A 17,500-nucleotide genomic window follows, 5' to 3' on the forward strand; every position below is an offset into this window, starting at 1 on the left:
AACAACAACAACAACAACTGTAACGACAGAGCTGAAAATTAAAAAAAAAAAAAAACAATATGTGACCCGCCACCAGAAAATGGTATTATATCGTGACGGCTAGGTTTACTGTACGACCAGGATTACAAAAATCCATCTCTTTCTTTACTTTGCATTCAATCAAGCTTATAAACCATAGATTATATCACATGTACCTCGAAACAAGGAACTAGCAAACAAAACAAAAAAAAAAAAACAAAACAAAAAAACCCACAAAAGACAAACAACAACAGCAAAAACAAACAAACAAACAAACAAACAAACAAAAATACAAAACAAGAATAAAAAAAAAACAAAACAAAACCAACCCCTCCCCCCGCCCCAAAAAAAAAAAAAAATCAACAACCTTAAATAATAAGACCCCCCCCCCCCCCCCCCCCGCGCCAAAAAAACCCAACAAAATACCAACAAAAACAAAAGCGACAACAGCATCAACAAAACATACAAGCAAAACAATTAAATAAAAAACAAAACAAAACAAAAACTAAACGCTAGATTAGGTCGATTTGCCCCTCAATGTACCTGATGCATAGATAACAGATATGCTGATATAACAAAGTCTAGATATTAAAATTTTATAACCAACCATAAACTTTTTTAAAATCGGACAATAATTATTATTGTCCATCATAAAACCATTTTTTGGGGGATTTCAATCTTTCAGTGTTGTAGTTATAATATAGTAATAATAATTGTTGTACGAATTTTATAAAGTGCTTCAGTCTTTTTATAGAATGTATTGTACTCGCGTAAAGATGATTTAATACAGTAGTGGGTACACCGAGTACAAACAGTCAGTGTAGGACGACCACCCGTGGGTCATGATAATCGTAATGGATAGTATTATTCTTCCTCTCACATAACATCATAGCAATTTAATCTTTTAAAACGGGTCAGAGAGTGCCTGTCATTGATCCGAACATTTGTGACAATGTATCAATATTATTATTATAGATAAACGTACGTCTAGACGGCTATGTGGTCTAGTGGTAGGGCACAAGCGTTTGAATTGAATTGGAAGATCCAAGGCTCGAGTCTCGATTTGAATAGTGCGTAGTGAAGTCCTTTGAAGGCGATCATTACTCACATTCTCTCGCCGCAATCAGGCGCAGAATGAATACCTGGTCGTTAACAGAGTTGTCACTTTATATATATATATATACATATATATATATATATATATATATATATATATATATATATATATATAAAAGATATGTAATATCGCCTAGCAGGCCTCATGTTTCGTCCGATACGTTGAGTGGTGCTGTTGCTTGGGCCCCCGTTCCAATCAGATATCATGTCGGAATAAAACAGATGACGAAACTAGAATTTGAAGTCAAAATCATGAAAGATGGGTCATAATAATTTTCTGCTTATGTACTGAATTATTCCTTCTATTTCATACCACAGAAAACTGGTTCATGTACCATTTTTCAGAGTATACGTCCAATATCAACAATCTAAACAGTAGCGATACAACCGTTTAAAGGCGACGGGTTACATTTATGTGTTTTGACCTCTTATTGTTTTTGCTTTTTTGCAGTCCGTAGGCCTGGAAGTGCATAACAAATATCATGAAGTAAGCATCGAACAGAACTCCCAATAAGAATGTTGTCTGATGCGTTCACTTCAAAACTGTAGTACACATAATATGTCAAAGCCATATGACCTCGCCTCATCCTGGCTCCGTACATAGCCATCGTGAAATTATAGCCTGACACTGACCAAAAAATGACGTCAAAATGCCAGAAAACAAATCGTGAGTTGTATTCAATAGTTCAACCAATGAAATATCTTATATCCTTGATCTCTACTAACTACAACTCACTAGACGCTACATAAACCTAAAAAAAAATGACGTCAAACTGCAAGTCCTAGAGGGTTCTTGTATCAGGCTATATGTTAACGATGGATACGGTCCGTAGGGCATGGACGTATATAAACAACCAGGTTATGACGTAAGCACCGATCAGGGATCCCAGTAGCATTCGCCCAGTGTTTTAACCCTATGCCCTTTGACCTCATTCATTTGGAGTCTCTAGTACCGGAAGTGCTTGAACAACTAGGCCATGACGTAATCACCAAACAGAAATCCCAATATGACGTCATCTTATAACTTTATCTGGGATTGGACCTCTCCCCACATTCGAAGAGCAACTGTTTCCAAAGCACCAGAAATATAAACAGGAAATGAACCCAAGGCACCTCTACCATGATCACAACCCAATGACAAGTAGACTGAAGTCGAGAAAGAGCTTCATGACGGAAGAAATCATCAACCCTGATCACGCAGTTGTATACAGATTTTCCACATGGAGGAAGTGGGACAATCATGCAAATGAAGCCGTAAAAGACCCGAGAGAAGAACTGCCATACGGAACTGAGCTCCCCAGGAATAAACGGGTAACACTGAACAGAGCACGGGCAAAACTCGGAAGAACAGCTGGAAGCATGAAAAAGTGGGGGCTGGCTGAGACTAGCTTGTTTATATATGGATGCCCAGAGCAGATGATGGAGCACATCCATAGAGAATGCCAGGCAGTACGGACCCAGCTGGACTGACCATGACCTAAGAGTCTGCTCCCCAGATGCTGTGGAGTGGGTTCGGTGTTGGAGCGACAAGCTATGATGATGATCTGGTCTTCAAAATTGTTTTTAAAAAAGCATATATCTATGCCTTATGACCTCACCTCATCCTGAGTCCTTAGGTCTGGAAGTACATGAACAGTCAGACCATGTCGTAAGCACCAAATCAGGATTAATAAGATGTCAATGCGTTCACTCAAAATTGTAGTAACATCTATGCCCTATAACCTCACCTCATTCAGAGTCTGTAGGCCTGACCTAAAAGCTGAAGATTACATCGATGCACTTTGACCTCATTCATATTGAGTCTCTGTGACTGGAAGTGCATGAACAACTAGGCCGTGACGTAATCACCAATAGAAAACCCAATATGACGTAATCTTATGACGTTATCTGGTCTTCAAGATTGTAAAAAGACCTATATCTCCTATTTTTAAGCTTTTATATAGCGCAGTATCCACTAAATGTGCTCAAAGCGCTTTACAAAGGATCTCTGACCAACAGCAACACGCAATATAAAGAACGAGACATGACGCCTGTTAGGAGATAAAACATTTTTTTCCGACAAGTTCAACGCTGTTAATGGCCAGGTACTCATTTTACACATGACTACGGTGGAAGAATGTGAGTAATGAGTCTTTTCAAAGGACTCAACTATGCGCCGCGCGTGGCTCGAACCCAGAACCTTGCGATCCGAAAGTGAGTGAGTGTCATACCACTAGACCGCATAGACCTCACCTCATCCTGAGTCCGTAGGCCTGGACGTACATGAACAACCAAACCATGACGTAAGCACCGAACAGGAATCCCAGAAGGAGGTCATCTGTCTTTGATGGAACTGGGAGGCAGACTTGGTTGGTGGTCACTTTGTTCAGGGTGTGTTTGGAATTGAATTTGGTCAGGAAGGCGTGAACGAGGCCACTCATGAACCCGGTGCCATAGACCTAGGAAGAAAGCATCATGATATAGATAGTATGCGCTTGGCCAAGAAGCTCATAACATTACAATCCGGAAGTATGACGGACCAACACACAAACTCTGTGTAACCATGAACTTTTATAGTCTGGTTAATACAGTTTAGTGAGAACAACTCATAAACGTGGATGGCAAAAACAATAACAAAGGCCTGAGTGACGTCATCTTTGAACTATCTATACAAGTGTCTTTTTTAAAAAAATAATAATAAAAAAATTAATTGCTCAAAACTGAGGAAACAATAGGATTCAATAGTCTGATGTCACGTCCGCCCAGCAACGAGTAGCTAGGTTTTAAACAAAGACAATCGGCACTTTGTATCATTCATGCTGGCTAGAACTTTTTCACATGCCATGTGATCAGAATGTATAAAAGTCAAAACATGTTCAGATTTATAATGTTTTTCTCCCCTGGATACACTTTTATGCTCGTCGGAGAAGTATTTCATAAAAGCATCCGCCATTGCTCCGATAGTTTAGAACCGGTTACTAAGTTACTATGCGTCATTACGAGATAAGTGACGTCACGACTGTTGAAGCCCATTATAAATTCTATATAGTCCCTGAGAAGGGTATATATAGTTCGAAGATGACGTCACTCGGGCCTTTGCTATTGTTTTTGCCATCCGCGTTTGTGAGTTATTCTCACTAAACTGTATTAACCAGACTATAAAAGTTCATGGTTACACAGAGTTTGTGTGTTGGTCCGTTATGTTTCCGGATGGCAATGTTGTGAACTCCTTCGCCAAGCTCATTCTATCTATAGTTAGTTTAAAGATGACGTCACTCAGGTCTTTGTTATTGTTATTTGCCATCCGCGTTTATGAGTCATGCTCACTGAACTGTATTAAACTGACTATAAACGTTCATGGATACAAACAGTTTTGTGTGTTGGTCCGTTATACTTCCGGATGGCAATGTTATGAGCTTCTTAGCCAAGCGCATACTATCTATACCAGAGGAACGTTGCATCATTTATGTCTGTTTCTGTTTTTCCGGCGTTTTGAGTTGCAATATTCATTATAGCATTCTGTACACATCATAATAACAACACACGAAGCAAGTAATGTTTATAATGATAACAACAACAAAAATAATAATATTTATTATGACGATGATGATGATAATGATGATGATACTACAATTGCAACAACAACAACAACAACAACAACAACTACTACTACTACTACTTCTACTACTACTACTACTACTACTACTACTACTACTACTACTACTACTACTACTACTACTACTACTACTACTACTACTACTACTACTACTCCTACTACTACTTCTACTACTAATAATAATAATGATAATATACTGATGATGATGATGATGATGATGATCATGATGATGATGATGATGATGATAAAATTAATAAACATTTTACCTTGATATCTACGGTGTGCTCCCCCTCCTGATGATATTCTACCCTCCCATTACGCGAAATGATATCCAGTATCTAAAAAGATCACAAAAATAAACACATTCAATTGGATTCAGTAGTCTGATGTCACGCCGCCCGGCAATGGCGGCCATCTTGGTTCTAAACAAAGAAAATCATTACTTTTTTTTCTTCATGCTGACTAGAACCTTTCATATTAATATGCCTTGTGATCAGAATGTATAAAAGTCAAAAGAAGATCAAATTTATGGGTGTTTCCCTCTGTATTAACCAGACTATAAACGTTCAAAGGTTACACATAGTTTTGTGTGTTGGTCCGATATATTCCGGGAGGCAATGTTGTGAGCTTCTAAGCCAAGCCCACACTATAGATAGTATGCAGATGACGTCACTCAGGCTTTTGTTACTGTTTTTGCCATCCGCGTTTGTGAGTTGTTCTCACTAAACTGTATTAACAAGACTATAAAAGTTCATGGTTACACAGAGTTTGTGTGTTGGTCCGTTCTACTTCCGGATGGCAATGTTGTGAACTCCTTGGCCAAGCGCATTCTATCTATACTTATCGAACAATACGATTCAATAGTCTGATGTCACGCCGCCCGGCATCGGCGGCCATCTTGGTTCTAAACAAACAAAATCATTACTTTTTATTTTTCATGCTGGTTAGAACTTTTCATGTGCCTTGTGATCAGAATGTGTAAAAGTCAAAACATGATCAAATTTATGGGTTTTTTTCCCTCTGGATACGCTTTTACGCTCGCCGGAGAAATATTTCTTACGGGCGTCCGCCATTCTTCCGATAGTTTAGAGCCAGTGTTACTAAGTTACCATGCGTCATTAGGAAGGAAGTGACGTTACGACTGTTGAAGAGTATTACAAGATTGTACTCGAAATACTATAAATAGAACGAAGATGACGTCACTCTCGTCTTTGTTATTGTCTTTTGCCATCCGCGTTTATGAGTAATTATCACTTAACTGTATTATCCAGACGATAAAAGTTCATGGTTACACAGAGTCTTGTGTGTTGGTCCGTTACACTTCCGGATACTAATGATAGTATGCGCTTGGTTAAGAAGCTCAATACATTGCCATCCGGAAGTATAACGGTCCAACAAACAAAACTGTATATCCATGAGCGTTTATCGTCGGGTTAATACAGTTCAGTGAGCATTACTCATAAACGCGGATGGCAAAAAAACAATAACAAAGACCTGAGTGACGTCATCTTCGAACTATCTATAGATAGAATGCGCTTGGCCAAGGAGTTCACAACATTGCCATCAGGAAGTATAACGGACCAACACGCAAACTCTGTGTAACCATGAACTTTTATAGTCTGGTTAATACAGTTTAGTGAGAACAACTCAAAAACGCGGATGGCAAAACCAATAACAAAGGCCTGAGTGACGTCATCTTTGAACTATCGAGAGATAATATGCGCTTGGCTAAGAAGTTCACAACATTGCCGGCCATCCGGAAGTATAACGGACCAACACACAAAACTATGCATAAACGTTTATAGTCTGATTAATACAGTTTATTGAAAACTATTCATAAACGCGGATGGCAAAAAACAATAACAAAGACCCGAGTGACATCAACTTCATTCTATCTATACTTCCGGATGGCAATGTTGTGAGCTTATTACCCAAGCGCACACTATCTATTGATAGAACGTAGTTGACGTCACTCAAGTCTTTGTTTTTATTTAATTGCTTACTTTCTTACTTACTTAATAAATTACTTACTTCATTACTTAGTTGCTTACTTGGAGGTCCCGATTGCTCAGTGGGTAGAGCATTCGCTTTATACCAAAAGGGACCGAGATCGATGCCAGGAGCAGTCTAGATTTTTTCCTGTCAACCAATCGGTGAATGGGGGTATTCGGGTCTGTTAGATATGCCGGAGCGTGCTTTGCGAGATAGACTACCGTCCTATCCAAAGGGTAGCACGCAATAGCCTTCAACAGGCATGACGTCACTTCCATTGTAGTGACGCATGGTAACTTAGTAATTGGCTCTAAACTATCGGAACAATGCTAGAGTTGGCAATACACAAACAAATCAGTCCGTTGGAAAGGAGGGCATAGGGGTAATGAACAACAATGGAAGCAGACTGGCAGAATTTTGTGAAGAACACAACTTCATTATTGGTGGAACTTTCTTCCCACACAAAACATCCACAAATTGACATGGAAATCACCAGATGGGAAAACAGAAAGTCAGATAGACCATATAATTATCAACAGAAAATGGAAGAGCAGCTTAAACGATGTCAGAGTCAGACGATTGGCAGACATTGGAAGTGACCACCATCTTGTCACAGCCAAAATCTCTACTAAATTGATGAAAACAAAAATAGCAAAACAGAAGAAGAAACGTTTCAACACAGATAAATTGAAAATCCCAGATATCCAAAACAATTTTAATATCTCAGTAAGAAACAAATTCAGTGCAATACAAGATATTACAAACATGACAATCCAAGATTTCAACCACGTCATGCAGGAAAGTGCCACTGAACACTTAGGACACAATAAATCCAATACAGAGAATTGGATATCAGCAAGGTCATGGGAGCTCATTAACCAAAGAAAATCAATCAAACTAAATCTCCTGAACGCTAAATCCCCCCGACTGAAAGAAAAGCTATCCAGTGAATACTCATTGAAGGATAAAGAAGTGAAAAAATCCACAAGGAAAGACAAAAGAGATTTTGCAGAAAATTTAGCAACTGAAGCAGAAAATGCAGCTGTAAGACGAGACACACAAACACTATACAAAATCACACAAAAGCTTTCGGGAAACAGAAGTTATGGTCAAGAGAAACCATTAAAATCCAAGGATAGTAGTGTCATCACAGACGAAAAGGAGAAAATTGAAAGATGGAGAGAATATTTCGCAAACCTTCTGAACAGACAAGACCCATCTTCTTACACAGATATCCCAGAAGCAGAAATGGACGTAGAGGTTAATCTTGGTCCAATCACTGAGCATGAGGTGCACGAGGCAATACAACAAAAAAAAATGGCAAGGCCCCAGGTATTGACAAAATCAGTGCGGAAATGCTTAAAGCGAACTCACAAGAAATGTCCAAAATTCTCAGTAAATTGTTCACCAACATTTGGGAAAAGGAAGAAATACCAGAGGATTGGCAGAAAGGCATCATCCATAAAATAGCCAAGAAAGGAGACCTAGGAAATTGTGCTAACTGGCGTGGAATCACACTCCTGTCCGTAACGAGCAAAATTTTTAATAGAATCCTTCTGAAAAGAATCTCACCTCACATTGAAAACATTCTTAGAAAAGAGCAGGCAGGTTTCAGAAAAGGGAAGTCATGTAGTGACCACATATTTACCCTGAAACAAATCCTGGAGCAAAGAATTGAATGGAACAGCCCACTCTACACCATTTTTGTCGATTTTGAAAAAGCCTTTGACAGCTTACACAGAGAGTCCCTGTGGAAAATACTCCGCCATTATGGTATACCGATGAAGATAGTCAACCTAATCAAAGCAATGTTCAGCAACTACCAATGCCAAGTGATCTGTGGTAACAATTTAACAGACAGCTTTAATGTAACAACTGGTGTAAAACAAGGCTGCAAACTCTCCCCGCTTCTGTTTATCCTGGCTCTAGACTGGCTCATGAAAAATACAATTGATGGTAAGAAGAGAGGCATTCGCTGGACACTGACATCCTTTCTGGAAGATATAGACTACGCAGATGATATCGCGTTAGTTTCCAGTACACACAGAGACGCCTCAGAGAAACTAACCGTATTACACAAGAACGCCTCAAAAATTGGACTGAAAATAAATTTAGATAAGACTGTGTACATTAGGGTGAATCCAAAACATGACAGTGAAATTAGGATAGATGAACATATAATTGAAGAGGTAACAGAGTTCTCCTACCTCGGATCCAAAATAACAGACGACGGAAATGCAGAACACGATATCAAGCACAGAATTCAAAAGGCAAACCAGGCTTTCGGCATGGTGAAAAACTTTTGGAAATCAAAGCAAATAATGAGAAAGACAAAGCTGAAAATATACAAGAGCAATGTTTTAAGTGTACTGCTTTATGGAAGTGAAAGCTGGAAAATGACATCCTCCTTAATACAGAAACTAGAAGCCTTTCAGGACAAGTGTTTAAAAAGAATTTTTAATTTATTTTGGCCTACAAAAATAAGAACAGTGGATCTGTTAAAGAAAGCTGACTGCACTAGCATTGATAGCCAAATAAAAAGAAGAAGATGGCGTTGGCTGGGTCATTTGGCCAGAATGGAAAAAGGGTCACTTCCCAAGACAGCCTTGTACTGGACAGCAGATGGGAAGAGAAAGCGGGGAAGACCCAAAGAAACCTGGCGAAGGACCATGGAGAAAGAATTAAAGGAAGCAGGCCTGTCCTGGAATACAGCCACCGCAAAAGCAGCCGATCGCAAAAATGGAGATGTCTGGTGGATGCCCTATGTGCCTCAAGGCCCGAAGAGGATTAAGGTAGGTAAGGTATCGGAACAATGGCGGACGCCTTTATGAAATATTTCTCCGACGAGCATAAAAGTGTATCCAGAAGAGAAAAACATTATAAACCTGATCATGTTTTGACTTTTACACATTCTGATTACATGACATATGAAAGGTTCGAGCAAGCATGGAGAATAAAAGTACCCAATTTCTTTGTTTAGAACCAAGATGGCCGCCGTTGCCTGGCGACGAGACATCAGATTAGTGAATCCAATTGCTATTGTCTTGTCCGATTCACGCCATAGAAACCGGAATAAACTCCGGCTTTATGGGCCTATTGGCTCTGAACAACTACTTACTTTTTTACTTACTTTCTTACTTCAATTGACAAATTAATTTGTTTATTATATTGACGAACGTCCATTGCCAAAAGCTAGAATCAATAATAATTACTCAGCCATAATCTAGAGAAAAAGAAGTTTTAAACATTTTGACCAGAAAACTTGTCCTTAAAACATCAATCGATCAAAATGACCCTCATCTTAGACAAAAATGCTCTCAAATCTGGGACTTCGTGAAGTCCCAGGTTTGATAGTTTTTGTCTAAGATGATGGTCATTTTAATCGATCGAGATTTGGTAAACGAGTTTTCTGGCCAAAAAATTTAAATACCTGTTTTTTTTTTCAGAGTTTACCTTAGTTCTCAAAGACGCCTTTCTCAAATTACGTTAAGCCAAGAAGCTTTTTAGTCCGTTAACTACCGTCCTCCAGAAGAAAAAAATATGAATTTGAAAATTTGGCCAGAAAACTCGTCCTTCAAATATTGACTGATTTTAATAACCCTCATCTCGGCAACAACAAAAAAAAAAAACAAATAAAAAAAAAAAACAACAAAAACTAAAAAAAAAAAACTCTGAAACCTCTGACCCCACGATGTTTTCATTGGAGCTCAAAATTTGACTGTTTTTTTTTGTTTTTGTTTTTAAGGGTTTTACGGCGCTTGCAACACATTAAGGTCATATCAGTGCCAGTAAAAAGGCAGAAAATGGGATAGCAAAAAAGTTCTAGAATTACAATTAAAGCACCCAAGATAAGGTAAGACAAAGGGGAATTGGTTCGAATAGGAAACAGATGTAGATTCCAAGAGCACACTATCAAAGTAGTTAGTATGAGATCACCTAAAAGTCTCATCCAGACACGAGCACCGGTCCCTACTAAGAGGAATACTCTCAAATGTTTACAAATGATATATAATATGTAAACAAAACATAATACAGTGCGCAGCAGAGAAATGATTTACACAGAAAAAAATATTATCTCCCAAAACTATCTATACATTTGACTGTTTCCCTCTCAGTAAGGGCATCCGGCCAGGGAAAGAACAAAAACCAAGTAATCTCACCCAAGACAAAGACAGAAAGCAATTTGGAAAACAGATATAGGGGGATAGAAGACACAGTAAGCACCTCCCTGTCCACTATGGGAGGTCAGGAACCCCACCCAGTCAAAATTTGACTAGTTTTTGCTAAGATGAGGGTAATTTAAATCGATCAATATCTGAGGGACGCAGTTTTCTGGCCAATTTTTTATCTTTAAATACACGTCTCTCTGAAGGACGGCAGTGAACTGGCTAAACAAAAGAATTACTTAAGGAATTAATATGCTGACTGTTGTTATTTTAAAACTACGGCTAAGCTTAGTCCTCCAACAATGAAATATAATTTATTATCAACTCTCATCGACTCCATTATAAAATGGCCTCCCTAAAGGCAGCTTTAAAAAAACTCATTTGATTAATCGGAATTTCGATAAAATGCTTAACCCCCCCCCCCTCCCCCATAATGACAAACAAAACAACCTCCTAAAAAAAATCAACATAAAAACAAACAAAACAGCACGCCCCCCCCCCCTCTCCAAAAAAAAAATCAACTACATAAAAAACAATATATATAATAAAATAGAACAAAAAGAAAATATCAAAACGATATGAAGTCATCCGATTTTCAGTCTCCATGCTGCTGTTATAACATTATTGTAGATTGGAAAATCTATTTTAAAAAAACCCACAAAAACAAAACCTGGCAACTTTCACTCCCATTTTCAAGGAGTCTACGTCCACGCCCACCCCCTAGAGGGGCCGCATTTGTCCAAGTCGGTTGACTTCTGTCTCATCTGATGGCGAGTTGTGTCCTATGGTAGATAGAACCGTGCCTTCGTAAAGTTATGGCCTGATACTGACCAAAAAATGAGGTCAAAATGCTAGTCTTTTGCCACAAAAGAAAAAAAAATCGTGAGTTGTATTCAATAGTTCAACCAATGAAATAACTCGTTTCCATGAGCTCTACTAACGACAACTCACTAGACGCTACACAAACCTGAAACATAGCGTCAAACTGCGGTCTTGAGGGTCCTTGTGTCAGGCAAAATTTTAACGATGGCTAATAGTCTTCAACAGTCGTACCGTCACTTCCTTCCTAATGACGTATGGTAACTTAGTAACACTGGCTCTCAACTATCGGAACATTGGCGGACGCCGTATGAACTATTTCTCCGGCGAGCTTAAACGCGTATCCAGAGGAAAAAACCCCCCGTCAATTTGATCATGTTTTGACTTTTACACATTCTGATCACAAGGCATCTGAAAAGGGAATGAAAAGTTCTAGCCAGCACGAAGAATAAAAAGTAATGATTTTCTTTGTTTAGAACCAAGATGGCCGCCGTTGCCGGGCCCGTGACATTAGATTTCTGAACCCAATTAACGATGGCTCCGCAAGAACCCATTTCTATTTATTTGATATCATTTTTTTAGGTTTGTGTACCGTCTAGTGAGTTGTCGTTAGTAGAGCTCATGGAAACAAGTGATTCCATTGGTTGAACTATTGAATACAACTCGCGATTTGTTTTCTTTTGTGGCCAAAGACTTGTCTTTTGACGTCATTTTTTTTGTCAGTGTCAGGCTATAGATAGTATGCGCTTGGCTAAGAAGCTCATAACATTGACATCCGGAAGTATAACGGACCAACACACAAAACTGTGTGTATCCATGAATGTTAATAGTCGGGTTAATAGAGTTCTGTGAGCATTACTCATAAACGCGAATGGCAAAAAAACAATAACAAAGACCTGCGTGACGTCATCTTCGAACTATCTATAAGTTAACGTTGGCTACGGTTTTGTCACACCCTAAGACCACAACAACTGTACACGTTTCGATCCAATGGGCGTTGTGGCTCCAAACTAATTACAACAATGAAAAGAAAAAATTAATTGTTTCAATTTCCTTTAGTTCTATTTCGTGAGGCTGTGTGGTTTTGTGGTATGACACTCGCTTTCGCCGGATCGGAGGGTCCTTGGTTCGAGCCTCTCTCGGGGCATAGTTGAGTCCTCGGAAAAGGCTTTTTACTCACATGCTCTCATCGTACTCAGGCTTAAAATAAGTACCTGACCGTCAACAGCGTTGTCTCTGTCAGAAAAAAAAACAATGTAAAACGGTTACATCTCGTTCTACTTGTTGCGTGTTGCTGTTGATCAGGGACCCTTTGTAAAGCGCTTTGAGCACGTTTTGTGGATATTGCGCAATACAAAAGATCACGTTTTTTCTTTTGTTTTGTTTTTTTTTTAAAACCGCACAATTTCCGATCCAACGGGCTTTGTGGCTCCACCTTAATTACAAGACTGAAAAGAAAAATTCTATTGTTTAAATTTCCTTTAGCGCTATTTGATCCAGTTTGCAATCTATTCTTTCATTAATTTCTTTTATAGTCGAAGTTGTACTTTTTCACTTTTCTTTTTTGTTTCTTTGTCTTTATTTCTTAGCCACGAGCCTATTTTTGTTGTGCAAATAGTGGCCCCCAAAGAACGTACATTGAACGACGAATGAGACAAACCATCACGAAATGATATTATATCGGATGAACCCAGTGTTTGTTTGAAATTCTTTGTTAACCCTCACCTTACCACCTTACCATCAAAATCGTCACATTTGTTAGGACAGAATATATTTTTTTCTTCTTCAGTTTTATTTTGTACATCACAAACTTTGAAGAATGATCTTTGTTTAATTAATAAGAACATAATGTTTTGTATAGAGCTTGTTTGAGTTTAAAAAATCAAATTTTCTGCTGGGTAAGCCTGGTATTTTGGGTAAATACCGAAAAGGATCGGTAAGGAGAGGGTTAAGCTTGAAGAAGTTGAGGGTTTGACGTCACGTTTTTTTCTGCTCTATTAATTCCGATACAAAAATCGGATTAAAACATGGGGTCACAACTATCAAGGCTGAATTCATTGCATTCGTTACAATTTTGTTTGGATTCAAAACCATGCATAAATACTCGCGTACTCATGAAAAACCCATATTTAAAAATTTGACCAGAAAACTCGTCCTTCAAATATCGATCGATTTAAATGACTCTCATCTTGGAAAAAAAACAACTCTCAAACCTGGGGCTTCGCGAAGCCCCAGGTTTGAGAGTTGTTTTTTTCTTCCAAGATGAGAGTCATTTAAATCGATCGATATTTGAAGGACGAGTTTTCTGGCCAAATTTTTAAATATGGGTTTTTCAAGAGTATGGCAGAATATTCGTTCACCATACAAATGCTGATGGTTCTTGTAACGATCAATGGCAGGGCTTTTGAATTTCCATTGTGATCATTCTTTAAAAAAAAGAATATTCTTCTCCACAAAAGGTTTGATTTCAGACAGGCTACGATCGTTTGGTATTGTTCGTTGTTCAAATATTCTCCAAGAGAATACCACATACTACAAGAATATTTCCTTCAATGAAATTATTAATGGCTTTTATAATTAAAAAGTAATTTTCCAAAACCTCACTAACTCCGTTCTCTTCCCCCCCCCCCCCATTTTTAGATATTGAGGATATGTTCTCCTAATATATCTCATTCGGTCTGTTATTTCATCATATTTAAACTTCAACCTCACACAAATCTAAGGAAATTGATGCTTAAAATATAATTTACGCTTCAATTTATCTCATGGACGGAACATCTCAAAAAGTAGAAAAATCGACTTTGGGTTTTGGAGAACCAGCCTTCAATAAATTGTGAAAGGAGCAAGAGAGTAAAGTTTGAAAATGAGCGGGTGTATGTTGAGTGTAGTTTGAGCAAGCCTTGTAGTCCTTGGTACTCTTAAAAATGGATATGTCTAATACACGGACGTACTTGATTGTATGGTATTGTTCGTTGTTCAAACATTATCCAAGACAATACGACATACTACAAAAACTCCTTTAATGAAATCATCAATGACAATTGTAATTATTCTGGTCCAACATCGATTCAGAAATATCGTGCGCAACGCAAAAAACTATTCCAAGCGCAGATTGTAATAGTGACCACAGACCTGTCAAGGCCACGCTAAAAATACAACTTCAACAAATAAAAAAAAAGAAAGTGAACCAAAACTGCAATTAGATCTATTGAGAATTTACGATAAAATAAAAAAAAAATGATTAGAAAGAATGCTTGAAAGAAAAAAGAGAAAACTTGACCTCAGATATAAACATAGATGAGTACTGGAATCAAATATCGAACTGCGTCACAGAATCTGCAAGAGAAACTATTCCACCTGTGAAAAAACACGAACCAAAACAAACGTGGATGGATGACAAGATCTTGAAACTGATGAATAAAAGACGAAAACTAGAACGCAACAGCAATGAATATAAAGAAGCTTATAAGATTATAAAACGTGAGTGTAAGAGAGCAAAGGAAGATTATATTGAACATGAATGTCACAGAATTGAAAGACTAAAACAATCTAACACCAAACAATTCGACCAGTCAATACAAGTTCTAAGTGGAAAACGCCCAGCCGTGGCAAGAAAATGCGTTAAAGACGCAAACGGTAATAATATACTTATCGACAACAACGAAATTTTGGATCGTTGGGCAGTATACATAAAAAATCTTTACGCGGATGACAAAAGAGGAACGTGCTTGGATAAAGAAATCTCTACTGTGAACACGGGTCCCCAGATTATGAGAGAAGAAGTAGAAGCTGCTTGCAAAGAGATGAAAAAGGGGAAAGCGGTAGGCCAAGATTTTTCTCAATAGAATTGATTGACGCCCTCGACGATCTGGGAATAGACATTCTGGCAAAAGTCTTTAATGTATATACGAAAAAGGGTGAATTGCCTAATGTCTTAAGACAATCGGTATTCATTACGATACCAAAAAAAAACAAGGAAGTATTGACTGTGAACAACACAGAACAATCAGCATAATTAGCCAGGCCACAAAAATTATATTAAGAATACTTATGAAAAGAATGAGGAGCAAAATCTCTCCAGAGATAAGTGACGAGCAGTTTGGTTTTGTTAAAGAAAAGGGTACGGTAAATGCAATCTTCACATTGAAAACAATAATGCAACGGTCAATCGAAAAACAAAAATCACTTTATCTGTGCTTCATTGATTATTCTAAAGCCTTTGATTCAGTACAGCACGAAACGCTATTCAAAATCTTAGAAAAGGTCGGTGTAGACAGTAAAGACCTTCGACTTGTGAAATACTTATACTGGAATCAAACAGCGGGTGTCAAACTTGATAATGAAACAACGGACTTCTTTAATATCGAGAAGGGAGTAAGACAAGGTTGCGTCTTATCACCGGACCCTTTTAACATATATAGTGAAATAATATTCAAAGAAATTGAAGATATGAAAGGCGTCGTTGTTGGAGGGCAGAATATGAATAGCATAAGCTGGTACTTTGATGGCATACTCTCCTGAACACGTGCAGAAAATTTTAGATATACTGGTGTGCAAAAGTGAAGAGATGAGCCTGAAACTAAATGCTAAGAATGACAACAACACGATCTTCCACTTGTCAAGCAAAGGAGATACCATCAAACAAGTAAAGAAATTTAAATATTTAGGCAATATCATTTGCCATGACGCACGTGACATATAGGATATAAAACAAAGAATAGCAATAGCAAAAAACGTGTTCCATAAAATGCGACCAGTTGTGTCAAACAACAACCTTAAGTTGAAAACAAGATTGAAAGTAGTAGAAACAGATGTTTTAAGTACCCTTTTATACGGTTGTGAAACGTGGACGCTTGACAAAGAATGTAAGAGGAGGTGAGAGGCGTTTGAGATGTGGGTGTATAGAAGAATGTGGAGGCTATCATGGACAGACGGGCATACGAACGAGGAAGTGTTGGAGAACGTGAGCAAGGGAAGAATATTGATCGATACCCTCAGAAAGAGGCAGTTACAGTTTCTGGAACATGTGTGGAGAAGAGACGGAATAGAACAGTTGATTTTTTTAATTCAGAAAAGTGAGTGGAGCAGGCACTTATGTTGGTAACAACAAGATATGAAGTGAATAGAAAAGTGCCAGAAGACAATCGTTTCTATGTTATATGTTTGTGTTGAGAATATTGGCTATTAAGCTTAACTGCTGGTCAAAATTATTCGCGATGGTGGTGGGTGAACGAATCGGCGGTCCCAGAAGTGGGTGAGAGAGGGATCTAGAAATGACTTGGGTTTGAAACGAATATTTTTGTGTTCGTGGATAGCTCACACGGTAGAGCCACGCTCTCACCTGCCAGGCGGAGTTGTCGTACCAATAAGGTCGCAGGTTCAAACCCCACCAGCGCCGCGAAAAATTTTTATTCTCTATTGTCTTCTGGCACTTTTCTACTCACTTCATATCTTGTTAATAGAACAGTTGGTAACACCTGGGATGATCGAAGGAAAGAAAGCTAGAGGAAGACAAAGAAAGGCTTATCTAAATAACATAAGAATGGCCAAATGTGATTTTAAAAGCAACACAGATCTCATGCGCACCGCAGAGGATCGTGATTCGTGGAGACAGCTGACCGGCAACGTGGGTCTAAACAAAGAAAATCGGTACTTTTATTCTTCATGCTGGCTAGAACGTTTCATATGTCATGTGATCAGAATGTACGATAAAAGTCAAAACATGATCATATTTATAGTGTTTTTCTCCTCTGGATACACTTTTATGTTCGTCGGAGAAATATTTCATAAGGGC

General features: G+C 38.3%; 1 protein-coding gene across 1 annotated transcript in view; it reads right to left on the reverse strand.

The window, feature by feature from the left end:
• LOC144955981 (protein sneaky-like) overlaps positions 1-17,500 on the reverse strand; it is an 89,190-nt gene that overhangs the window by 9,913 nt on the left and 61,777 nt on the right. The window contains exons 10-11 of the mRNA XM_078886244.1: positions 4,996-5,067; positions 3,367-3,572 (exon numbers count right to left, since the gene is read on the reverse strand). Of these exons, the coding sequence (XP_078742370.1) occupies positions 3,367-3,572; positions 4,996-5,067 (278 nt within the window). The remainder of the gene's footprint in view (positions 1-3,366; positions 3,573-4,995; positions 5,068-17,500) is intronic.

The sequence above is a fragment of the Berghia stephanieae genome, chromosome 10 (assembly GCF_034508935.2).
Source record: "Berghia stephanieae isolate SIO BIC M18660-M18661 chromosome 10, UCSD_Bste_1.3, whole genome shotgun sequence".
In the NCBI taxonomy this organism is placed as follows: domain Eukaryota; kingdom Metazoa; phylum Mollusca; class Gastropoda; order Nudibranchia; family Aeolidiidae; genus Berghia; species Berghia stephanieae.